At 42.3% G+C, this 27,337-nt stretch overlaps 1 protein-coding gene across 10 annotated transcripts in view; it reads left to right on the top strand.

Moving 5' to 3' along the window:
• Positions 1-994: 994 nt before the first annotated feature.
• The window catches only part of Fat3 (FAT atypical cadherin 3), a 591,431-nt gene continuing 565,088 nt past the window's right edge, over positions 995-27,337 (top strand). For 3 of the 10 annotated variants that reach the window (XM_031346181.1, XM_031346179.1, XM_031346175.1), the window contains exon 1: positions 1,727-1,977. In XM_031346181.1, the coding sequence (XP_031202041.1) occupies positions 1,936-1,977 (42 nt within the window). In that variant the 5' untranslated portion in view covers positions 1,727-1,935. The other 7 variants (XM_031346182.1, XM_031346176.1, XM_031346178.1 and 4 more) reach the window with 4 other exon arrangements.

The raw sequence follows: 27,337 nt of genomic DNA, 5'->3' as shown, positions 1-27,337 counted from the left end.
CTTAAGGCCCCAGGCTAGAGAGAGGAAGATAGGAAAGGTAAATTCTAGTAGCTCTTCAAAGGGTGTGACTGAGCACAAAGACTTTTAGGAAAGACAGACTCTGCTCCCCAAAGAGAAATTCAGGGCTCAAAAACAGGAACAAATTTCTCTATACAGCATGTCTGCAGGAGCATCTCTCTTGGAGTTAGTCCTGAGTCCCAGAGTTACAGAGAAGCTGCCTGAGAGAGGGCACCCTCGGAACCCCCTGGGGTGAAAGCCTGCTTTAGACAGACTTGATTTGCTGTGCGGGGCGGGGGCGGGGGCGGAGGGGTGGGGGAGGGTGGCGCTGGCGCTGGTTTACCGGGCCTGGCTATAGTTTGGGATGTTTCAGAGCTCTCAGGAAAGGAACATAGGCTGAAGGGTAGTTCCACTGAAGCAGCGTGTGGGAGGTGGGGTGAGGTTGCCACGAATCCTCAGACTTGTGAAGATGATCCAGAAGTTAAAGGAACTAGAGTGCCTGCCAGTTGGTGTTGCAAATCACCTGGCTCCCCTGAGACTATTCACTCACTCCTGTTCTGAACGCCTTTACATACCACGGTGTTTCAGATTGGGTGGGAGTAATGAGTCATGTTACTTTTTAGTCTGATTCTCTCCCACACAAAGGTGATCCCGGTAATCTGAAAATGCGTGGGAAAAAAATGCGAGTCCCGTGTGGGCAGCAGGAGGTACATTGTACCCACTGAGCTTCAAAGTAGCTTGAGGAGCTTGAGTAAAAAAAAAAAACGTTGACCTCATCGTGCCTCGGTTTCCTCATCTGGTCCGGAGCAGTCTAGTGCACTCCAGGCAGCGGGCTGAAGCGCAGGGCAGATTTGAGTGTGGTGTGTGCGCGCTCTCTGAAAACGTCAATCTGACTGACTTTGGTGCGTTCTTCCAGCCAAGCTAGGGGTGGAGGATGCCTAGGCTCTAAAATTAGTCCAGCTTCCAGGCGAAGCGCCCAGAGCGTCCTCCTGCTGGCCGCCGGGGTCTCCCTGCCCCCTCCCCCTCCCCTTGTCTTCGTGCGGCGCTCGGAGATGTCTGGTCATCCCCCACCCCCATCCCCCAGAGGACTCGGCTCTGCGGGAGGGAGGAGAAGACAGCGAAGCTAGGGGTTTGGCAGTGCGGCGGCGGCCGCCGCGATGGAGAACCCGGTAAGGCTCCACCACCAGCAGTAGCGGTGCAAGCTGCCTAGAGCAGACGCGAGAACCGCTCCTCCCGGCAGGCTGCGCTGTGATCTGGGCTGCGCGTTGGGACCTCGCTCCCGGGTTCCCCACCCCTCCCGCCGCCATCCTCCTCCGACTCCCCTCCTCCGCCGCCAACCCGCAGCAGTGGCGGCGTCCTGAGCGCCTAGCGCCTCCGCTCGCCGCCCTAGCCTCAGCCGGGAGCACGCGGCGAGCACTGCGGCGGAGGCGGCGGGGTGGCCAGCTCGCCCTAGGCTTGAAAGGAAGACCACGGAGGACGCGCCGGGTGCAGGGTAGCATCGCTGACCAAGGCAAAGGTGCGTGAGGATTTTTACCATGATTATTTGGGTGCATGGTGCACCGGCTGAGGTGCATCTTTCTCAGAACAGCCTCAGCAACCTGGTTACAGAGAGGCTGTGATGGGTGCTCCGGAAAGCTAAAGCTCTCAGAGAGAATGGGGGGAAACTTTTCACCTTGTAAAGTTCCTGCCTGGGCGCTGCCTGGAGCTGTGGTCATTACTGCTACCAGCTGAACCCAGGGAGACTTAGCCCTGCGGCAGGAAATGGCATCGGAGTTGGTTAAGTTTAGGGCTAGCAATTAGAGGAGGGAGGGCTTGCGGGTCGGTGCACGCAGCTCTGGGTTCTCGCTGAGCTTTGGCCGCCGGCTGCAGGTGGATGAGATCAGGCGGCGATTCCGCTGGGTAGCTGGCGCTTGCAGCACTCAGTAGGAAGAGGGGCAGATGCCAATGGATGCACTGGCAGGACCCAGAGGCGCAAGTTGGGTGCGTGCTAGAGGAGGCTATGAGCGGAACAGAGAGCCCAGCCTCCACTTCCACGGTGCGGGAAGGGTAGCTAGACTGTTCGCCGGCCCCCTGCAAGCGTCTGAGTCTTGTCGGGTTGTGAAAGGTTCTAAATGACAGCCGATTTTGAACTGGTGCGACAGTTTGGCCGAAAAGCCAGGAGAGGATTTCTGTTGTTTTGACGGGAGAAGGACCCGAATGCTTTGGGAGAACGCATGATTTTTTGGCGGGCGTCAGGACTGACCATGCTATTTGAAAAGAGAATAGCGCTAGTCTGACCATCCCAGGGATGCCGAAAGGCTCTTGTGGCTCCTCGTGGACACGTTGAGGGCGCACTGTTCCGCGCCCCGAGTCCTTTCCGGAAGGTGTGGGGGAAAAAAAACATTGGCTCGCCGGAGTGCAGTTGGGGATCTTAGGGGTCTGGCTGGAGGTGGCAGAGGGAGACTGGACAGATTTCGCGTGGCGTTCGGTGAGCGAGAGGACTTGACCAGCTGGGGTCGCTGAGCTAAAATGCATCGGGCACGGCTAGAGAAAGGTGGCGAGCCCGGGTCTTTTTGGCAGTATAAAGCGGTCACTGTTTTATCCCCCTAGCCGACTCTTGTCGCGTGTGTTTTCGGAAATGTTTAAACATCGTCCAAGATTAGACTTTGCGGAAAGCAACTTATGTTGCTGTCCTCTGGCCGGCTCTTAGGAGCTGTGGTGCGCTCGGAGAGAGGGTGGGATGCAGAGGGCCGGGTGTTGCCGGGCGCTCTAAAGGCACAGCTCTTGGCTCGTGCTACCAGAGGAAAGGGGGCGCTCCTAGATGTGCGTGCTGGTGAGAGCACCCACCTTGAGGTACAATAACGAGCAAGCTCGGCAATGAGGGTACCCATAAATGAACGTGAAGGTAGGCTACAGAGACAGTGAAGATGCGGAGGTGGCTGGGAGTCTCCCAGAAGCAAGAAGCGCTGGCACGCGGGGCCGAGGGCAGCCACTGGCTCAAGCCTCTCTGAAGGAGACCCACTTTGTCGCCAGTTGCGCTCGGGACCTGGATCCTGCTGGGGGTATTCCGGAATCCTCGGCACAGCGGCTGGAGGGAGGGACACTGGGCTAGGCTGAGGATGGGAGAGTCCTTTCTCTGCCTTCCCCTCTTCCCCGCCCCCAGACTTTGGCGGGTTTACTTCCAAGTTGGATCCCACTTCCATTTACAAGTGTCAGACAAATCGCGCCAAGCACCCGCTCTCTCCCGCTCAGCCAGATGGGGGAGGGCGCGGGGCGGGAGCCGTGCGCCCACCGGGGTCGGCTCCGGAACGGCTCTGCGGCGTGGTTTCCTAGCTTTTAGGCCTTGATATTTAAAAGCTATATAAAAGAAAACTGCAAAGCCCATAGCACTAGTGTACACTCGCGTACCAGCCTTTTATCCTCCTTTCCATCGACACATTAATTTTCTAGCCCGACGCTTGTCTTTTCAAAAGCGAGTTTGGGCAGTGGGAGGAGGGGCGGGAAGCTGGTAGCCAGTCCACCTCTGTGGCTTTGAGCTCTGGGCTTTGTTGCCAGGATTTGATTGCGCCCGGGCAGAGTTTAAAAAAAAAATGTAGAAAGACAGAACAGGCCAGACATACTGCAGGCGAAGCTGCCTTGATTCGGGCCATGGAAAGGGAGAACTGCCATCCAGGAATTGAGGACCCACAGGCCGGCATCTCAGCGAGCACTGGCTCTCTCGCTGCTGCAGGAGCCCGACTCTGGGTTACCCAATGCTTGAGTGGGGGAGGGGATGGGAAGTGAAGGAGGGAGTTCAGTCTGTTGTGGAGATTGGATCTCATCAGAAAGAAAGGGAGGAGATAGGAGAAAGAGAAAGAGAAGAGAGAGAGGAGATGGAGAAATAAAAATGATAAGCGCTCCTAAAATGTGCAGATCATTGAAGGCTTCTACCCTCCACACCAAGCCCCTGCCCTTTTTTCATTATTATTAAAAATTGGACAATTGCACAGGGAGAATTAAAAAGTAAATTAAAAAAAACATGCAAGGTAAACAGGGCAGCAAAAGACAAAGAGTTTTTTAAATGTATAATAACTTCTCCTTGATATGACTTTTCTGTAGTAGGGTTGGTGTGGGTGAGGAGTTCAATTGTCTTTTATTCTTAGCGTTGTCTAGGGAGACAAATTGCTTTCGAGAAATAAAGCAAATAATTAAAATCAGATCAGGAGTCCTCATTGTTGCCTCTGGAATTTGGGCAATGGATAGTGTTGGAATGGGTTTCTATGCCCTGTGCACCAGGAGGAGAAAGTTCCCAGGACTGTCCATGTTATAACGTCTTCATATCTGAGCCATACAAAACTCCGTGTGAGAGACAGCTGGCTGTGAGATCAGAGACTGCTGAGCTGCTGAGCTGGCTCCGGCTCTCCTCACTGCAGGCTTTTACAGCCAGTTTGTTGACCAGTGTATGGCTTTCCAGCCTTGCCTCCACCAACTCTCTGCTGCTCTCAAATTTTATTTATTCTGGTTCCTGGCAGAGACATTTTGGGAATTTTTAAATAGTCAGGACCCAGTCAGTCTGTTAAGTAGCAATTATATTTGTGCTGAGCTACTAAGGAATGAAAGGAGCAGCAATAAATAGGGATGGGGGTGGGGCACCCACTGACCTGTGTGTTTTGTGGGTATTTTGCTAGCTCACAGCTTTTTGTAAAGCAAGGGTTCGTTCTTCTTACTGCTCACATAAGAACAGTTACAGGCTCTGTTATCATCCCTGCATTCTTCCCATGCTGGGAGAAGGGACTGCTTTTAATCTAGATAGTGAGTTACAGTCAAATAGAAAGAAATAGGCAACCGCCATTCTGGAGGGTTATTGAATCATAACCCACAAGTCACAGAGTGATCTGTGAGGTCTATTAATGGTCATCACAGATCAACAACCTGGTGGTCTCTTTTTTTGGAGTTAGGGTGGGTGTTTCTCTGTGCCTTGGATTTGTCCAGGCCAGTGATGGCAAGAGGGGAACCATACTGGTAAGGATGCCTGTTGTTTCCCTCTGAGTCACCTCCAGTGTTGTGCTGCTGCAAGAACATTGAGTAGCATTCATCTCCTGGGTTCAGGCTCTTCTACATTGATTTTTTTCATTGCAAAAGTGGTTTTGGTGAACGCTGTCTTTTCTTTGCTGATTGGAGAGACACTAGGATTGGAAAGAGAATTTAAACTAAAGATACCTTCAGATGTGTATAGTCTCAATACTCGGGTTATGGAGGCAAGAAGTTCAGAAATTGAAGATTACCCTAAAGTCTAATGTAAGTTATAGGCTACTAGCCCAGCCTGTAGAACCCAACTTGATCTTAGAAAGTGGAAAGCAAATAAACCTGAGGCGAAAGCCTAGTTTCCTGACCAGTGTCTCCTTACAGGAGAAGCCCACAGCTGTTCATATGCTTATCAACACTGAAGGGAGGAACATGGATAGCTCAGTTGCTTATTAACAAAATGACTAGATTCCTTTTCTTCCTGACATTTGTTCTTTTTCCTTCCTCCTCTCCATCTCCCTTCCTTTTTTCCCCCTTACTGTTGATTATCTGTTTCTCCAAATTGTGAGAGCTGGGGACATGAAGACAGTGTGATACTCCACAGTGCGATACTCTCCTTGGACAGACTCGGGGTGAAAACCTTTTCTTTGGGTGGATTCATTTGACTGCACTGGTATTTCAAGCCCAGCAATTTCTCTGAGTAACTTCTCATCTTATAAGCTTTCTCCCCATTGACTTCTTTCTCCATTCTTCTCCAAGAATAACTTTAAAGAAGTTGGTTCTTAAAATGATCATCTTAATGCCACAAATTGAATCTATTGAGAAGACATTTAGAACTCACCTGGTGGCTTGAACTCTTCAGGTTTAGTTTTTGTCAGATACTCATAAAATAACAAATGACCCATTATAGCAATTATGTATTCAGGTGGAATTTCCAAGTTAGTCCCAGTTGTAGCCTCTGCCACCATAGGAGTTCTCCCCACCCCCAACTCAGCTACAAGGACAGAAGTTTGAGCATGGATTTCCTTGTGTGAGTCTGCAAAGTAGAGGTAATGAAGAATTGACCTCAGAACACAACAGTCAACCTCATGATCAAAGTGTCGTCTTCCTGTAAGTGGACTAGGTTGGTATACACTGATACAGAAGCCTTGGGAGATTTCTGGAAAGGACCAAGATAGTCTTCCCTCAGACACTACCTCCTGAATATGATGCCTTCTTGGACACAAAGGTTATACATGGACATGCATAGGTCTTAAGACTGACTTTGGTGTCTCAAATTATGCAAAGCTATGAAGATTAAGGCCACTAGCCTTTTTATTCCTTTTTTTTTTTACAAGTTAACTTCATTTTCATTTGTTTCTACCTAATCACTGTTTCTAGTATCACTTGACCACTCTTTGTTTTGTCTTATAAGAAGACTCTGTTATGTGGCCTGGAAATCATATAGAGCCATGCTGGCTTTAAATTGTGGGACTTCCTTTCTCTATCTCCCAAATGCTGGGATTAAAGTCTTGTACTACCATGCGTAGAATCCACTTATTTTACATCATATTCAGTAATACTTACTGAAACTACCTCTATCTTATAAGATTCAAAGAAAAACTAACTAGACTCATTGCTTTGGATCTTTGTTAATGTAAGATTCTGGCAAGCCTTAGCTTACCAGGGACTCCCTGAGTGAACTACAAAGAGTGGGGAATCGATGCAAAAACCAATTTGATTTTATTGTTCCAACATGTTGGGGTCACCCTGCACATGGAGAGAGAGAATAACCATGCACAGTCTGTCCAGCAAGCCTTTATACAGTTCTCCAGGCAGCAGCCATTATGCACAATGTGATTGGCAGAACAATGTGATTTTTAAACTGATTGGTCTATAGGGAATGAGGTGGGTGGCCAACAGGAATGTGTCTATAAGCTCCAGTAGTTGGTCCCTCCTCCCTGTGGTCTGAGGAATGTACTTAACCCCTCCCTTCCAGAGGGGAGGGGTGCCTATGTTCTTTATGACCTTTGGCTTCCAGGACTGGAGGGATCTGGGGGAATTTTCTGAAGTTCCTGAGCTGGCGTCTTCATTCCTTTTCTTGTTGCTGTGATAAAAACTCAGTCAAAAGCAATTTCAAGGAGAAACTGTTTACCAGGTTGACAGTTGCAGGTTACAATCCAGTTCCAGTTCCAGTGGCAGGAGAAAGGGACAAATTGGTCACATTGTATCTATATCAAGAAACAGAGAGCAATGAATGCTTGTGCTCAACTGCCTCTTTCATTCTCATTCATTCTAAGACCTGGACCATGAAATATTGCTGCCTACATTCAGGATTGAATTCTCTCACTTAACCCAATTAAGAAAATCCTTCACAGGCATGCCCACTATATAAAAAAATCTTGTTGATCCCTCACTGAGACTTCATCCTATGTGATCCAGATCACATCATGCTGGCCACTGAAAGCAATCCTTATAGCTTTGAATACTTATTCTTCCCATGGGAAACCAGGATACAACTACGCATCCACTTTGGAAATTGAAACATATTTGCAATTATTAACTAGAAAAAAAGAGTGACAATGAGCAGGAACCTTGAGTAGAAGTGGGGCCGGCTAGGAGGTGGTATAAACTTTTAGGAGGGGTATAAAGAGAACATAGTTAAATTCCATAGTATTCTTTCTCATTTTACACACACACACACACACACACACACACACACACAGAGAGAGAGAGAGAGAGAGAGAGAGAGAGAGAGAGAGAGAGAGAATTAATTGATCATATTACACACACACACACACACACACACAGTGAATTGATCATATTCCCCACCGTTACCCCTTTTATCAATGAAACCTGAATATATAAAATAGTCACTGGACAGACTACACAGGATGTTGGATGTTACTTGATATTCTATGATGGATTCCAGAATTCACCCAACCCTTTCTCCATTATCCTCCTGTGGTTTGTCCACACTGCCAAGATAAAAGGGAACTCTAGGGATTTGGAATGTATCTGGAAGCCTTGAAACAAGTGCATGTGGTGTATTCTGAGTTGCTATCTCTCTGTAACTGAGTCTTAGCCACAGGCATAGAATTAGTTATGGCATGGGAATATCGAAGGTGTTCTTCACTTTACAAATTAGTTTTGTTGATTACATTTCAGTCAAAAGAACAAGAGAACCAATAAAACTAAACAAAGCCAAAAAGCCAGTTGGCTGCCATGTGATCCAGATTCCTGAATGTGAGAGGGGCTCTCCATGTTAGTTAATACTGGTAATATTCATTGGACATGTGCATAGTATCTCTACTCATATGTTTTTTTCTTCTTTCATCTTCTTTGTTTCTTTCTTACTTTCTTCTGTGATTTTAGAAATAAGTGCACATGTTAAAGAAAGCAGAACCACAGAGACATGAGTATCTTAAGAATGACCACTGAATTATAGCCCAAAGACTGGGGGAAAGGTGCTCTTTTCAACAGTATATGAAGTAAAAAAGGAGGAGCCTGGAGGAGCTTGAAGCAAATGCTTCATGCTTTGATATATAACCTGAATTATCACAATGACTAAATATTACTTAACACTTACAAGCATCTTAAATCCTGACAGATGGCAGGCATTACATTTGGGGAAAGTGTGGTTAATAACAGTGTAAATGTCAGGTTTCTTTGGGGTTTCTTTTTGTTGTGGTGGTTTTTATTTTTTGGTTTTTGATTTATTTGTTTTTTCTTGTCATTGTTATTGTTGTTTTGGGGGCATTGTTTGTTTTAGTGTTGTTTTTTGTTCTGTAAACATGAGCTTTCAAGACTTTGTTTTCCTTAGAAGTATAATGAAGCTATCTTGGTAGAAGTTCCTTGAGACATTTTGGAGTGCTAAAACACCTATTGCCGGTGATATTTTAAGTATATGTGTATAAGAAATATTTTGGACTTCTGAGATCTACTTTGAGGTATAGTCTGGGTGTCTGTGCTTGGCCATTAGTGGAAGCTGAAGGATGGTAGTGACTGATGTAATAAATGAAAATTCATGACAAGTGATTCATGAAGCCCACACAAGTGAAGCAACAACTTGCTACCAACATGTCATTAGCCTAGCCTGGTTGTGGAGAACCTCACGCCAAAGAAATGTACCCATGAAAATGGGCCAGATGAGCATGGCTGTTGTGTGGCTAGTATGGTAAAGGGTGTGGGTGGTGGCTCTTTCCCACCCTGGAAGCGATGATATTTCATAATAGTCATCATATGGATCGGAATTCAGAAGCGTGTGGTATCGGCATTGGGAGCCTACTGCCACTCTCAAAGGACTGCAAAGGTGCTTCAGACTGTCAATAAAATAGAAACTATGCCTCGAATTGACTAAAGGTAAAGAATGTTGAAGCATGGTATCCACACTGAGATACTGTATACAGTGGTTTACTTAGTGAGCAAAGATTGGGGTTTATTGACAGGAAGACTTTCCTGAGGCACATTCCACGCAGCGAGAGTTCATCGTTTGGATCTTCTCAGCTGTTACAATTTAATCACTTGCCATGTTGTGTTTATGACTTCAGCATTGTGCTTTCTCCGTTCTTCCTTCTCACCCTCTTCCTTCTTTTCTTCTTTCTTTCCTTTTTCTTGACTTCTTCCTCCTCTTTCCACTTCATTTTAACTTTGCAACATTTCGAAATGATATTCCTTCTCATTTTGATGGCTACTCCTATCCAATAAGCATAAATGCCTCCTAACACTTTGTCCCCTAATATAGGTCTCTAAGCAACTTTAGTGCCTCTGAGGGGGAACTGGGTCTGCAAAGCAAAGTGACTGCTTGCATCTAAAATCCAGTGTCCTGTACTGTGACATTACTGTGAACAGCTAATTCCCTGTACTGTGACATTACTGTGAACAGCTAATTCTTAAACAGTTTTTAGTTGATCTTCCCAGGTATATCCTCTAAAACTGTTTAAAAACAACTCAGCATTCCATCTGCCTTCTTGCAGTCTGCCATCTTGCAGATCACCTACAGTCTGAATGAACGACGAGCACATCACACTATTAGCCAGGCTGATGATATGTGCTGGATTTTTGTACCCACAACCTTGTTGGGAAAGTGTGTTTAGAGTGCACCTATTATCCGGGACTAGTGTTTTTGCCTGGTATATAAAACTAATGTGCCACCTAATTCTTCAAAAATTATCTTTCCCTTTTATGATATTTATCATTTGGGAAAGGAAAGATATCTGTTTGTGAACCTATTCAGCAAGCTGGGGAATTGACGCAACACTGGCTTGTAAGGCACTAGGGTTCTTTAAAAGGAGGCAGGAAAGCCTGAGCTTCACATTCAGGAGGGATTGACTCATCTTGGATAAGGAAATTTTGGGCACTGTAGGCATTTGAATCAGACATGTAAGGTAACATTTCTTAGATGGCCTTGAATTATCCCAGTGATTAGATCATTGTCTCCAAGTTTGGAAGTGTAGATTGTGTGCATCTAATTCCTTGGGTTAATCATGTTATTCCCAAACTTTGTGCAGCAGTATACACATTAGGTACAATTTAAGCTCTGTATATTTTTGTTAAATAGTAGAATTAATAACATATTACACTTTTTCTCTAAATGGGAAATGAGAGAGGGGGAAACATTGGTATTTGTGAGATTTTCTTCCTTCTCAGCACTCATCAGTGGTTATTAGAATAATCAATGTGAATAAGCCTAGATTGCTTTTATACAATAGCTACATTATCAAATGTTGAGCATACATCACATTTTCCCAAAGCAAATTATATTTTAAATGTATTCAATTAGAGAAAACTCACAGTCTGGAATACTACTTCTTAAAGTAAAGAATATTTTGTCTTGCAATCATCCATCTGTTAAGAAACAGATTAAATTGTAGATATTGGATTTTGTAAAGAGAAGCAAGTGTGTAAGCATTGTGGAAATACATTTTCCTTGAAATATGTGATATTTGGAAAGCATTTGACCTTTATTTTCCATACTGTTTCCAGGAAAAGCATCAAAGTGGAGGGCAATTGGGGAAAACAAGGCAAATGGATCTTTATGAGTTTAAAGCCAGCCTGGTCTATGAAGGGAGTTCCAGCTAGCCAAGAATATGTACCAAAACTGTCGCAAAAGATAAAATGTTCACCTGGTTTGTAGAGATACTGAGAAAAATGATAAAGTTTCAGACTATCTGGACAGTGTTGACAGGATGATTTAACCTAGGATTACATCTCTGGCTTTGTCAGGATGCTTGTAAAGACATGAAATAAGATTGATCCTCACCTTAGTCTGTGAAGTTTCATCATTGATCTTTTTTAGTTCTTATGCTTTCCTTTTCCCTAATTCTTCCCTGGTTGCTTCTTGATCAGGTTGTCCCTTCCCAGGCCTCACGATTGCTGGCTGGAGGCCTATGCCCCCAGATGCTCTTGTTCCTTGTCTTTCTGGTCCACCCCCAAGTCTTTTCATGACTGGTTTATCCCTGTGCCCTCAGGAAGGTCCTGTCTATACCTCCCATTCTGTGTTCTCACATCTCTTCACTCAGGCCCAGATTACACTCTATTAAAGGTATAAATTCATGATTCATTGGTTACTTCAGGTTAGGATGTACATAATTTCTGATTTTGTACATGGAATAAAGTTTTATGGACTGGAGTTATCCACTCATGGTGTCATATCAGCATTCAGTGATCAAGATTTTGAAGAATGTCAGCCTTCCAATTACGTACACTCAACTTTTTATTACAGTGGCCCTTTATCATGAGTCTCTCAGTGGTATGGCAATGTGTGGTCTCTCCATGCATGCAGCACCCTTTCCAGGATTCAATGGCATAGCTCCAGTCTTTGGTGTCATACTCTTAATAATACTAGACCTTGCTGATTTTTAGTATTTAAAGTTGAATAATTGTTTATACTCTATCTGGTAATCATTTTGACTTTCACTATTGAACATATATGGTCAGGTATTAAAATTTATTCCTGTAAGGTATTAGCATGTCCTGTTCTGTGCAGAACAGGTATTTGAAGTCCACATTTTGAAACCAAAAGGAAAGTCCTTAAGCATATATATTTGGGTTTTGTCAGAACTATTGTTTCCCTGAATGTTTTCATTCAATGAGGTGAAGGTAACCAAGGAGACAGGTGGGTGTGACTTTGGCCACTTTTTTAAGAGCACTGCATTGTTTGCAAGACTTTCCCAATACAAGAATTATCTACCTTACAGAGTGTTCTTCTGGAGTTTGGTGTTCAAAAGTTCAAACAGGAATATCTCTCAGAGGCAATCTGTCCCTCTGTGTCAAGAACACAAACACATAGTCATAGTCACGAAGGTTTCTACAGGGATCCCGGGAGGCTTTTCTAATTAGTATTTGAACATTGAAGCACTTGTAAATGTCATGGCATACCTGTTATCATTAGGTTACTCTCCACATGCTCCATAAGGGGTTAAGGTATTTCAGTGCACACTGAGAATTCATAACGTTATGGTCAAGAGAACCTGGCTTTAGAGGGTGACTGTACAGTGCATCACTAACCTCACATTCATGTAAATGAATTCAGCAGTGACATGGCAGTTAGTAAGAAAATAAACTAAAACTCACATCTCATTAATTTAAAATCTATTCTTTTAAAATATTATACTGCAATCTAGGCACAATCTGAGGACCAGGACATTCAATTCAACATAAGAACAGGTGTGTGTCTTGGGAATGTTGTATTATACAAAATGTTCAATAACTGATTCTTAAATGAATGGAAATTGAGAAAGATAGTCTTTCAGATACTTTGTCATTCTTTGAACTTAACAAACAAAATCTCATTAATATTAACTCCTTGAGAGTATGAGAAATAGGCAATGCTCTTAATTTCTTTTTAAGTGAGTTGTGTTTACTAAGAATTGGCTTGAAGGTGTTTCCAGCATAATACATGACATTAATAAATCTAGGTAAGTTTAGATTCCTGAGTCTTGCCATTTAGCATTCACTCACAGCTCAGTTTTAGAACTGTAGATGGGCAGAAAGAAATGTGTTCTTTCTGGGAGGATTTACTGAAATGAGAGGATGGTGAATTAGACTCTGAAGATCAGCTTTGCACACTCCTGTGCCTCTTGTGTTGGTTTAAGTGTCGAGCATGTGTTTTCCCAGCCTTACTCTGTACGTGTCCATAATCAGATGAGAGTGAGAGAGGGCACCCACGGGCTGGTAGAGGTAAGTGCCAGTCCCACTTTTCCCTATTATCTCACAAGGCCTGCTGGGCAGCAGCAGGCATTACAGATACTTAATTGTGTGCTAGGTAAGCCTGGCACCACTCCAACATCCTGCTGGTACACGAATTACACTAATCAGCTGGGATATACTGCATGTATTGATTAGAGTTGGATTTTGTTATGCAAAAGAAAAAGAAAATCCTTATAAATAGTGGAAAAGTAAGGGAGAGTAATTAAAAAGGCAGAGAGTTAATCTGCAGGTCTTTCCATGAAAGGGCATTTGAGCTTTTGCCTCCATGCTGATTTCCGGGCAGGCTGTACTGGTCTGAGTGCTGAGTCTAAATGGTATGATCAATGTTATCACTCAACTGGAAGGAGACTCTATGGGCAGACTGCATCAATGGATTAGTGGTGACTGAGATCCAACAGTTACTTCTTGATGGTGTTGCTGATAGAAGTACTCCTTTTTTTTTTTGGTTTACATTTTATTTTTCTTGGTCTTGCTTTGCTCATTATTAGTGTCTCTGATCAGAACCCAGTCCCAGTAGGTATTAGTGAGGTAGGGTTGATGGCTGCATACTCTCCCAAAACTCCAACCCATTCATACTTTGCATCCATTTTCCTATTACTCAACAGGCATTGTGATAATTAAAGTGGGACACTGGAAGATTATAGCCATGGATAATATATTTACTTTATTTGTTCCCTCCTGAGCCCCCCTTTGATAGTTCTTATCACAAAGTAGACTCCTAGTGCATATTTTTTGGCATGGATTAATGAATGGTTCTGTGATAATTCAGATTTAGGTGATGCTTGGGAGACATTCAAGAATTCTTCTCTGAGATTTTGAACGGCAGCTGTAGAAAAGAGAAATCCAGGGGGCAGAAAAAGTGGCCGCCTTAGGCTTTATGCTTTGCTGTTTCTGGTGTGGTTTAGCATCACCTGTGTTCTCCCAGATGCATGTTGCTATCTTCACTGTGCAGAAGACAATAGTATGTGTAGGGACAGATGTAACATTACACTTTTTCCCCTTCAGGGTCAACATGGGGTCCACACAAAGCCCTTATTCTTTCTCTTAGCATTTGAGCTAAAACTGCAAGTTAGACCACAGGCACATAATAACATTTGTATTGAAATATGACTTGGAAATTTAATAGGATTAAAATTTCCAATGGTTCTCTTACTATTGTATTGTACACACACTATTTAAAGCCAGGTTCTCAGGACCACAATAGTCAGAACTAGATAAGAAGCCCTCTCAGTATGGACTGAAATGCCCCTTACAGCGGTTCTCAAACTGTAGATTGTCACCCCTGTCTGATATCCTGTACACCAGTTATTTACATTATGATTCATAATGACAGCAAAGTTCAGTTATGAAGTAGCCACAAAATAATTCTATAGTTGTGGGTCACCTCAAGATGAGGAACTCTATTAAGGGCCACAGCCCATATGTGGAGAGTACCTTAGTGTGACAATGGTTATACTCAAGATAATCTTTGAGGGTTGAACATTCTTCTTTGGAAGAAAATGTGATAACTTTATAGTCTTTGTGTAGAGAGAATGGTACTTTAATTTTCTTATCCATCAAAATATTCAGTTTCATCTCAATTGCTTTTGAGTAAAACTGGTACACCTTCTGTCTTGAGTGAGACCTTTGGTATTTCAGCTAGGAAGTTAGTGATAACAATCTGGTTGGAGGTACTGGAGGAGACTCCATGGTGACTTGATATGACCTTGGCCTCTCAGGGCTGGGGAAGTATTCATACCATTGTTGTGGCTCTTGGAAATCTGGGTCCAGGAAGCCTGCACACACCTACTGTGCTTTCATTCTAGGAATCACAAGGGGCAATTTCATTGCACCAGCTTTAACATGAGATAGCTTGAGACAGGGAGGACACACCTAAAGAACCTTGAACAGCAGAACAATTTGAACTGCCTTGCTTGTCAGCTGGCCTTCAGTTTCTATGAAACTATGGAAAAGGGGTTCTTTATAAAATTGCTTACAGTGACTGAAGACTTTCAGACACTACATGTGTACTGTTTCCACTGGTATTTGCATTTATGTATATCAACTAATGCTGACAAGAGCCTTCTGTGTATATTTCCCAGTCCACTTCCTAAAGCCCCCTAGGTTCATATTATTTCTATCTCTGCTTTATAGATGGGATACTGAAACACACAGGGAGAGCTGGGCAAAGTCTGAGTTCTTTGCTGAGCTTTGGCTTTGAGGCATAGAAATTGTAGATTTTGTGATTGTCTGATGAGTATGATGTGGAAGATGACTTGGTTTTTAAAATTATAGTTAGGATACTAACCTAGGTCTTCTGACCTATGGTTCTATAGGGTCCTCAGCTTGATTATAGTGACAGAAACCCAGGAGAAACAGATGCTGTATCTAGACTACATACACATTTAGGGTATGAGTGCATGTCAAACATTGTATGAATTGTAGGGATAGAAATATTTCCCCAGCTTTCTCAGGGTTATAGAAACCAAACTCTGAAATAAGAATCATCAAAATTTATTAAGACTTTTCTATGAATGTGTAGTCTTGCAAAATGAAGATCCCCAAACACAAGGAAATTTCTGTTTGTCTGTCTGTCTCCTTGCTTGCCTGTCTGTCTCTGTCTCTCTATCTCTCTCCCTGTCCATCTCCTTCTCCTTCAACCTCTCTCTCTCTCTTTTTCCTAAATTAGGGTTGATTGAGAATGTACAACTCTGTGGATTTGTGGTCTCATGGTAGGACTCAACCAGGGATACCCATAGAGTCCCATTTCTTCAGTTTCTTCTTGACCAGCCTCTCTATGTTTCTTTCTTTTGTGAGGTAGTATGTCTTTGAATTGAGAGTCTTCTCTCTAGTATGTAGGTCAGAAAAACCCTTATGGCTAAGTCCTACATAGAAATGTGGGGAGCTTAGACTTACATTGCTGAGTTTTGAGGCTACCTTTGATGATGAAGATATAAAGCTTTCATAAAAACCTTGGGAAAGAGGAATCTTAATTTCTGTGACATAGTTGGGGAAAGAAAGAGACAGTAGGAATTTAGAGACCTTCCTTACCAAGACCCTTTCGGTGCCTTCAAGACCAAGTTCATTTCCAGGCACTTTCTTTTGGGGTATTCTGTTCTGAGCTCCCATCATTTTCTACAATTTGAGTGTACACTGAGGGCATCTGTCAGCACACTTCCTTGGGGAGTCACAGTACAGATGTTCTCTTCTGAACATGGCTTTGCCCTTCCAGGTCATGTGACTACACAAAGGAAGCAGATATTAAAGAGGCCCTAATGTATAAAGTGTCCCCTCTACCTAAGGAATCTTTCTCACCTGAATTTAGAACCATGTATAAAAATGAGCCATGGATTCCCAGTGCTTTTCTTGAGGTTCCTTGTGAGTGATGTATAGGAAGATGAAAATCTGCTGGGTTTTGTTTTGTTTTTGTTTATAGAGCCTCAGATGAGTATAAATTTACAAAAATAGAAGATAAAAATGTAGAAATTGTATTAGTTTGATTAGGAGTCTTATTTGCATAAAAGAGTCTTTGAAAACAATTACCCTCTGGCTCTAGACCCTGCTTTTTCTGACTTTCCTCTTATCTGGTCCAAGGTCATTACTAAAAGGCTTCCTGCTTCATGGGAGAGGACTTACTGAAATATTAATCTCATTGCCTGAAGTAGATTCATAATGTCTGGTGAATAATTCGAGGTCCTATCAAAATCATTCAAATAAGAGTTGTTACTTATGCCTTTGGAAGGTTGACACAGGAATTTGAGGACTTTTACTTGACATAGTGACAGAAAAAAAAAAAAACACTCATATATTCTCTAGTGAAACAACTTTATCTCGGTAGGTTGCTTGTCCAAGACATTATGAAGCAGAATAAGTTGTTTTTTTTCCCCTTTTAATTGCACATTGAATTTGATGCCTAGAACCTAGAGCAAAGTTAACTTGTGACATTTTAAGCTTGGAAACATGTTACTTAGTTTGTTTATTAAGAACACACAGAGCTTGAGTCTTTTGTTGAGTGCCTTTGCCATTTGTCACTGCCTGTACAATGCTTGCTATTCCTTATCCCTTTCATCACGTTAGCTGTGTGAATTGACAAGCAGTGGCATTGAACAGTAGGGGTAAAAGTCTCCATTCTCCCTTGTTAGTATTTAACGATAATAATACTTGCAAGCACAGCCCTTAGAATAAAGTAGACAAAACAAAAACAAACCCTGAATGTGATGGAAAGCTTCTTCATGATTATACAAAACAGCCTCAGGCTGCAACAGATATGCTGCAAGTGAGTTTGGCTCATCTTATTGACATATCTGCTTGTCTGTTTGTGAACAGACATGCATTATCCTTGGCAACTTACCTGGAAACATCCTTGAAAGTTTGCGTTGCCCTTCCTTTCAGTTGCTCATGTTCACAGAATGACTAGGTCTGGGTAAATGGTAGTGCAGTCCATTTTGCACACATCTCCCCAGCCCCACTGATCGAATAATTTTGTTTTTACTTTGAAAGGCAGTTTTGCTTAAAGTCACAACAGAATGAAGCAGGGTTAGAGACAGACAGCATTGCTTTGTGGCATCTCATTGCTATGCAAATGAGATTCAAGGAGGTCATCCCTTTAGCAGTTGCTCTGGCCCTGGTGTCTACTTGATATTCCTTGGCCAAACTTCCTAGGCATTCATTACTGAGCAATCCTGGGTACTTAACTCTTTGCTGGCATTAGGCTAGCAGGGAGAGTGCATTTCACAGTGTTTTGATGCCTACCCCACCCCCACTCAAGGAACCTCCTCTCAATGAACTGCTATAATACAATTGTTTGTGCTTGGCAAAGATAGGATTGCTGAAGTTCACTTGTGAAATTTACTGTATTACGTACTTGAATCATTGTTGTACAATGTAACTCTCGATCGGTATTTTATTCATTCACATCTGCAAAGTGTTCTCACAGATTTTTTTTTTTTTTTTGGTAGAACCATGTATGCCTATGCTGGTAAAAAAAAAAGTTCCTGAATTACTTAAATTACATGCTCTGACATTCAAATTTGATTTCACTTGATTTGGCAGGAAATAGAAAGTAGAATAGGAAGTAGAAAGTATCACTGACATCATGATAGTTCAGAAAGAACTGATGACTTGCCCTGAGTTCAGGTTGTTGTTGGGGCTTATCTTATAAGCTTAGTTATAATGTTTGTGTTCACTCAAATAATAGGTAGCTTTGGGTTAGTTGCTGATTTCTCTTCATGATGCTTAGAACTGAACCTAGGCCCTTGTGCATGAGAGGGGAGCATTTGACCACTGAGCTGCATTGTCAGTTCCAATGGGTGTGTGCTTTAGATGGTCTATCTGCTTTCTGTTGTGATACAGGTTGAAAGCACCTTGCCAAGCTTGAAAAGCTGCCCTGTTTGAGGTGGTAGTAATTAGCATTATTGCAATAGTAAATTTCATTTGCACACCTCAGACACAAAGATGTCTAGATTTTGAGCTTGCGCAGGCATTGTACTCAGAGTAAAACATGGTTTGTATTGGCTATGAAGCTTTTGGAACCATAATGAGGAACACTGAATGAACAAGGTCTCCCCCACATAGTCCTCAAGGAGAGGGAACTATTGATAGTAGGGGAAATGAGATAATACACAATTCTAGCGCTAGTGTTGAACTGACTCTTCTAGGATTAGAAAGCCAGCCCTGGATTAAGTATTGAAATATATTTTTTAAAGTTCCTTAGGATGCTATGCATGGCTTTTATAAATCTTATTGAAAGTGTCTTATCTAAGGGTCTGCTGGAGGTGAAGGACTGCTCAGGCAGCTGATAAAGACATGTTATCTTGAATTCTGCTCAGAGATGAATTACTCCACAGTTTTAATGAAGGGCATTAGGAAATGACTGGAGATTAAAGAAGTAGAACCATATTTAAATAGCTATATGAGTGTAATCTTTGAAGTAAAAATTTAAAAGTACCATTTAGTCTGGCTCCCCAACTGTACCCAGCTTTTTACTAACTCACACATATCACTCATATAAGATTATCTTACATAGTCTGCTTGGTGGGTGCTAGAGGGTCAAGGACATAAACAAAGCAATTGCTCTCAAGGAATCAAGTCTTGGGGAATAAGATAAAGCCTGCAGATAACGATCAAGAACTAGAAGGACTGCAGAACACTTCACACCAGACCTGGGGAAGGTGAGTGCAACCCTGTTTCAGTAGGGAAAAAGTACTTGGAAAGTAAAGTTTGGTATGCCTTGATATATCTACATACTGATGTGTTTGGAATGACTCCTAGTCTTAGAAGACTGAGGCAGATGATGACTTTGAGTCTAGCCTAGACTACAAAATGAAGCTCTGTCCCAAAGCTAGCCAACAAATGAACAAATAAACAAAAACAAATGAATGAATTAGCAAGTAAAGTGCTGGTCTTTGCAAGCAAGAAGACCTGAGTTCAGGTCCAGAACTCAGGTAAAAGAACGAAGGATCATGGTACTTTCTTGTAATGTCAAGAGAGTTGGGGACAGGTGGATCTCAGGGACTTGCTGGGCAGCCAGTCAAGTCTAAACTGCAAAGACTCAGTAAAAGACCCAAGAAACAAGATAGACAGCTCCTGAGCAATGGCTCTGAAGGATGGCGGCATTGGTCTGTATGAGCACACAGCTAAGAGATGGGAGCACAGTTAGTTTGTACAAACTAGATAAAAATAAATGTTATTTGGAGGTTTTTGTTTTTGTTGTTGTTGTTGTTATTGTTTCCATATTGTAACTAAATCATTTCCTTTCAAACAGTGGCTTTCAATCTTCCTAATATTGTGGCCTTTTAATACAGCCTTTTAAGTATTTTACTGTAATTTTCCTACTGTTATTAATCATAATGTATGTAGCTGATGTGTAGGATATCTGGTATGTTATCCCTGTGAGAGAGTTATTCAACCCCCTCCCACAAAGGGGTCATGACCCCCATGTACAAAACAATTGTTTTGAAGAAACCTTAGAAGTTATTTTACAGAAACAAATTCAGTATATAAATTATATGTATAGGGGTTGTATTTAGAAGAAAAGAATATAATTTTTATGAAAAGATTATAATCTGAGAATACTTCTAGTCAAGCTGCAGTTTCCACTGACACCGGCAGTCACCTCTTTCCTAGGGTCCTTCTCTGCCTCCCCAGGGGTGTTGGACTAGAATCCACCAACACTGCTTACATGAGAATAGACAAAGTTGATAGTCTGTGGTAGATGAAAGAATAAAGTATGGTTTCCACATTTCTCTAGTCTTCTTGCCATGTTCACAAATGACTTCGTTGGATGTGTTCGGGCTCAGTGAATTATTACAGCCACAGGTCTTCTTTTGGGGCTTTGGGAATAAACTCTAAAATTGAGCTTGCATGGAGCTAGATGGAAATGTTCTTTGCAGAAGGCTTAATAGAAAAATTCCTCGCTTTCTGGTTCAGGAAATTGTCCTTTTCCTAAATAGAAAATTTTACTGGGCCTATTGTTGTAGAAGCTGGCTGCTTTGTTTCAAAGAGGTTAGCATGGTGTCTTTTTATTTTTTTTTTCCTTTTTAAAAATTTTATTTATTTTTTATTTTCGTTGTCTTTTGTTTTAATTTATTTTTTATTAGATATTTTCTTTATTTACATGTAAATTTCTCCTTTCCCAGTTTCCCCTCCAAAAAACAAAGAAACAAACAAAAACAAACCCCTGTTGCCTCCCCATCCCCAAAAATATCTAATTTATTTTTTATTAGATATTTTCTTTATTCACATTTCAAATGTTCTCCCCTTTCCTGGTTTCCCTGCTGAAAAAAAAAAAAACCTATTTCCTCCCCTTTCCCCCTGCTCACCAACCCACCCTCTCCCGCTTTCTGGCCCTAGCCCCCTACACTGGGGCATAGAACCTTCACAGGACCAAGGGCCTCTCCTCCCATTGATGACCAACGAGGTCATTATGCTGTCTATTGTTGTGCATGTTAGCAAATACAACCTGAAAGTTTATTCCTGGGCCCATATTCTACTAATGGGGTAAAACACTACCGGATGGGCTGTGGTAGGGAGCTGCATCAGTGGCTTGAAGTGAACTTTAGATCCTGATTTTAAACCGTGAAATATTCACTGTAAGTCATTTTCTTAGACAGCAGGACCAATCTTTATTAAAATGCCCTAAAATAGAAAGTCTCAACCATGTGACCACTCACTGTGTTCAGGATACAGGGAAGACAGAGACACTGTGTTCCCCTCGCAGTTCTTTCCCTGCCCAGGCTCAGCTGAAAAGTTTCTCTCAGTCTGAGCACTTCCCACTCTCCTATAGACTTAGAATCACCTCTTTCTGAGAGATTTGGCTGTCTAATCACATATATGTGTATGTGTCTATGTGTACATATATACATGAGTGTAGTGTCTACGGAGTCCAGAAGAGGGCGTCATATCCCATGCTTGTAGTTTCTTTTGTCAAGCTGACACAGACTAGGTTTACCTAGGAAAAGGCAAGCTCAGTTGATTTGTCTGCACCTTATTGGCCCGATTGGCCTGTATGGATGGCCTCTCTGTAGATCATGTCTTATGCCATAAAGGGCCTTCTGAGTGACTAAGTCAGAGCCCCGTAGAAATGTTCAGTTGTTAATTGGAAACACTACTTATCTGCACAGCAGTTCAGTTTGACTTATGAATCAGCACCAAGTGTCTTCACTTAGGCCTCTGCAGATGGTTCAGAAGCCTTCCAGTTTTAGAATATACCAGCTACCTGCAAGGTTTCTTGAAGTGGCGACCCTCAGAATCTCACTTCTCAGTCTCTGATTAGTAGGTTTAAAGTAGAGCTTAAAGAGTGCGTGTTCCCATGGTTCTGATTAACATCGATGCAGATGCAGCTGCTCTGAGGCCTTCTTTTGGGTGCCATGGTAAGGACTATAGAGGAGATGTGGCATCTGTTTGCAAAGGGCCTGAGAGAACACATAGGCTTTGTTGACCATGATGCCTTTATGACTTTTAAACTTCGCCTAGCTTGAAAGCAGCCATTGATGAATACAGAAATGAAAGTTATGACTATGTTACAATAAAATTTATTGCAATTGACCTGTTTGGGCAGCAGATTTTGCAACATCTGCCTGATAGTGAGAAAACATGGCCATTGGGGATAGGATTCTGGAGAAATCCAAGTTTAATAAGAGGGCAGAAAGGTAATGTGGGTGACAATGGGAGAGCCAGGGATAGAAGAAAGTAGGCAGACCTGTCTCCTTTCTCATGGTGGTGACAGACGCAGGAGTAGGGAAAGCTGAGGAAGACTATTGGTAGATAGATCAGTACCATTTTCTGAGCAGTCTCAGTTAATTGGTGGGAAGGGATGTCTTCCAGAGGAAGAGGCCATAACAAAAAGCAGAAACAGCAATGTTTGAATATTCTTCCAAGAAAGTTGACAGTGAAGGAAAGGAAGGGGTGGGGAAAAGCTGAAGCTCAAAGTTGGTCCAGGAAGGAAAGCAAGCATGTTTATAGGGAGGAGAAAGGATAGGTGAAAATGGAAGCCAGGATTGCAAGCATGCTACCTCCTCAGCAAATGATGCCCCGGGACCACTGCAGCCTGTACTGAAAAGAAAGAAGTGAAAGTTACAAAGAGGAAATGAACAGTCTTCTCCAGGATCAGGGCTGAGATGGGCTAGGAAATGTGCAGTCTTCCTAGGAAATCAAGCCCTAGGTTGATATATGTGTGCTGAGTGCAACAAGTCCAGAGCTGGTGAGGATTACCCAACAGGAATGTTAAATGGCAGGGGAGGAGAAGGAGAAATAAGGGAGCCCTCACCTGGCTGAAGAGATTTTGGGGTAAGGTAGAGATCCCATGGAAATGGAGTTTCCACTTGCACGGTGAGCACAGAAAGTGAGGGTACAAGGCATGACATGGAAGGAGATTTCAGGATTCTGACCCGTCTTTGGATTTCCCAGACACCATGAAACAAGCAGGCAAGGTGCTATAGTTACTACCATAGTGCACTGCTTCTCCATAAACACAAAGTACTGGGACAGCTCAGCTTCTAATTCTCTTGAACTGTGAGCCAAAAGCATTCATTTCTCCTTACAAGCTGATTAATTGCCAGTGTTCTCTCAAAGAAGAAGAAAACTGGTTGTAACTATAGATTTTCCTCAGAAGTTCTTAGGGATGGAGATGGGTAAGAACTTGTTTATTAGAACGTGTATCACACTGTTCTATGAAACTTTTCCTGAGGTCATGCCAAACTAGGAATTGTTGAAAAGAAAGCCGAGGCTTTACTCAGAATAGCTGGTTGTCAGAAAATGATGGTGAGGGACAGAGCATGGCCTGGTGTAGCATACATATGATGAGAATAGAAAGGGAACACAGACCAGTGCATTGTCAGGGCCTGGGGCATTACAGCTCTTGACAAAGGTGAAGAACAGATCCACAAGGAAGAGGGAGTTAGAGATATTTGAAGAAGGATTAGAATGAAGTGAAGGATGTTGGAATTTCTAAGTGGTTTCAGAGATGTGATAGTTGTAAGGAATAAATAAAGCCTAAGTGTAGATCTGGGCTCCTGAAGAACAGTTCAGGTGAGCATACTGTGTGTAAGGTCAACCTTGAAACCATTTAGAAGGATCTCAGGAGTCAAGGCTACTCCTGCCTCAGCAGGAAGAACCATGTGTCTGCCTCCCTCAGCTTCACTCCACCTACTTTTTGTGTTTTGGTGGGACTCTGTCTCTTGTTTGCTTTGTGTTCTTCCACCCCTGCATGGCAGGGTACATTGCTTCTGTGACTGTTTAAGTAATTTACAATGTACTTACACTCTCTTTCCATCTGGAAGACACATAAAGAAAATGTTCAGACAAGTGAGACTGTGTCAATGTTTGTGACTTGACTTCTGGGACAATCATTTCCAACCCAATGGGAAAAAATTTCCCAGCTTCCTCTAGGTGAGAGAGGGGATGGGGTAGAAAGGGAAAGACATGGGAGGGAGAGAGAAAGAGAGAGAGAGACGGGTCGAGGGAGGGAGGGAGGAAGGATGGATGGAGAAAGGGGAAAGTAGGGAAAGAGTTGGAAGGGAAGGAGAGGGGGTTGAGAGAAAAAGGAGGGAAGGGAGGGATAGAGGGAGACAGGGAAAGAGGGGAGAGATATGAGGAAGAATACAAACCTCCATTAGAGAACAAGGTTTATATATAAACGAGAGAAAGCTAACTGCCAAGAAAGAGGGAATCTCTTCTAGGACAGAGAGTGATGTTTCTCTGTAGAAAAGACAGCAAGCCTCCTCTCTCTCTCTTTAGAGAGAACCTCTTCTAAAAAAGCCAGCAAGCCTCCCTCTCTGTGTTGCATTACTGGTGAGACTTTATTGATGACTACTCTGTGTTACAGACAGTTTTAAGGTACCAATGTTTGAACTGCAAAATGTTTGGGCTCCCCTCTCTGGCTTAATTTAGAAATCAAATTGCCGAGCCAGGCAGTGGTGGTACATGCCTTTAATCCCAGCACCTGGCAGGTGGATTTCTGAGTTCGAGGCCAGCCTGATCTACAGAGTGAGTTCCAGGACAGCCAGAGCTACACAGAGAAACCCTGTCTCAAAAAACCAAACCAAACCAACCAACTAAACAACAACAACAAAAAAACCCAAAACCAAAAAACAAAACAAAACAAAACAAATTGCCTTATGAAAATGAAAGACTCCTTTGCATTAAAAGCATTTAGGGCCCGCAGTGCGGCATATCTGGACCCTTAGCTCTCAGAAGGTTGAGATAGGAGGATCTCTAGTTTGAAGTCAGACTGAACTACATAACAAGACCCTACCTCAAAAAAAAATGTAATACCATGCACAAAATATCTTTAATGATTTCAATATGAATAGCATTTAAATAAAAATAGAATGTTTTGAAACAAGTGGTTAAAATGCTTCAACCTTCCATATATAAATCCAGAAAAGTATTAAAGCATTAGTTGAAGACTGTGAGGTTATTGTGTAAAACATGCGGACATGCTCACGTGCTAGCATGCACAAGGTATTTATGTACCCTAAAACACAGGGAGCAAATACAAATACAAATACAAGTAAAATTATATCAAACAAAAAATTAGCTGTAGAGCAAAGAAAGTAATCAACAGTGCTAAGACAAAAGGCACAGAATGAAAGACTATTCTGGAAATGATATATTTGAGTCAGCATCTAATATTTAGAAGACATTATCAAAAATCAAAATAGCTCAATTAAAAATGTTTTAAACTTGGAATAAAAGCTACTATAAAAGGTGTTATTTCTCTAATTTTTTTCATTGTGCTTGACATTCAACTGTTAAAATAATAAAGATTTCAGGAAAAAGGATGGAGCTAGAAACATTCATTCTGAGAGAGAAAGAGAGAGAGAGAGAGAAAGAGAGAGAGAGAGAAGAGTGCCCATACTCAAAATGAAAGACAAATATATTTTCTCTTATATATGGGTGTTAGATTTTAAAGTCTAGGTATGTGTGTTTTGTTTTGAATATCCACAGGGGTTAGGTTGGTTGTAAGGGAGCGGAAGGGAAGATCTTCCAAAGAATGGAAAATAGAGCCCAGTGTTATAAAGGGATAGAGAGGAAACTAGAATGTGAGAATTAGATGAGAAAAGACATGGCATCTCTCCCTGGTAGAGGATAGAGTATAGAGAGAGATGACTAGCTTTAAAGGCCACTTGAAAAGCCATATGAAAACCCACTTCTTAAAATACAAACATATATGAAAGGCATTTAAATGGAGTTGCCACATAACATGGATATGATACCCCAGAGAGACATTACACACTACCAAGTAAAATCCCTAGTACCAGAAATGGGTTTCATCTTACTGAGATATTGGCCAAAGGGATCCTATATAGATCTCCCCAAACAATATAGGATATTGCTGAAGCTATTGGTTACCATCTACAACCTGGTAGTAAAACCCCACTGCTGGTGGTAGTATATACTTATTTCATTGAACAGAGAAATCAAACTGGTGATCAATTGGAAGCCTCTCTCCCTATTGACATTCATAAAGCTGGAAGGCTCTATGTATCTTACAAGAAGAAAAAAAGTATTCATCAGTCTCGTGCAGTAATGATGGGCCTGAAAGATATGCTCACTTGTCCAATAGTGACACAAATGTTATAGACATAACCCACTACTTTTTTATTGGATTTAAGACCTGGCCCATGAGCTGGAACCAATATCTGACATTGTTAATTAAGCCAAGAATCTAAAACTAGATAGGTAACAGGTCCTAGGGGAAAACATGTTACTATTGTTATCCTAAATAAACAAAGTAATAAAATGACTTCTCATGACATGCTGTTATGTTCCTAGATCAATGCATCATTCATTCTTTATTAGTGAAGCTTTTTTCTTGTGGTTGGTAGTAATTAACATAAAGACCCAACTGGACTATATGCAGAGATTGAGAGACTTTGGAGAACTCAGGCCTACGTGGGAGGATATGGGGAAAATTGGGGAGAAAAAAACAATATGAACAAAATATCTTTATAAAATTTTCCAAAAATAAATAAAAGCATTCAAAATTGAAATAGGCATTTTATTTTTAAATTTATTCTTTGAAAATTCTATACAGGTTTATGAGAAGTTTTGATTAACTCTACCTCCTATTTTCCCCCTCTACTTCCACCAAGGTTTACTACATTTTTGTCTCAACCTTACTGAGATTAGTGTTGCCCATATGTCTGTGCATATCAGTCATCAACTATAGCATGGGCCACCTCCCCTGGCAGCATGCTTGAGAAAGACTGACTCCCAGCCTCAGTGGTAATCCATTACCAATGGTTCCTTAGCTGGTGGCAGGAGGTCTTCTTGACCTCCTCCCCAGTACATGCTATAATTTTGGCTATCTTGGTCTTCTGTAGGTCTTGTGTACTCAGGCAGAGCTGCTGTGACTTCCTGTGGGTAATAGTCCTGTGTCGTCCAGAAAATAGGATTTCCCAGCAGTCCTCTCAGAACCTTAGAATCCTTCCTTGCTCCTTTTCTAAGATTAAACCTGAGATGTCCCATTTGGAGCTGAGCACTCCATAGTGAATATCCATTTCTTAAAAGAAGTCACACAAATGCTCAAGAGGCATGCAATGGTACAGGAAATGTAACCATCACAGTCCAATTAGAAAGACCAAGCAAAGCTAGACGGTGATGGCACACGTCTTTAATCCCAGCACTTGGAGGCAGAGGCAGATGGATTTCTGAGTTCGAGGCCAGCCTGGTCTACAGAGTGAGT

The sequence above is a fragment of the Mastomys coucha genome, unplaced genomic scaffold, assembly GCF_008632895.1.
Source record: "Mastomys coucha isolate ucsf_1 unplaced genomic scaffold, UCSF_Mcou_1 pScaffold23, whole genome shotgun sequence".
NCBI lineage: Eukaryota > Metazoa > Chordata > Mammalia > Rodentia > Muridae > Mastomys > Mastomys coucha.
This window is presented reverse-complemented; position numbering and strand designations above follow the sequence as displayed.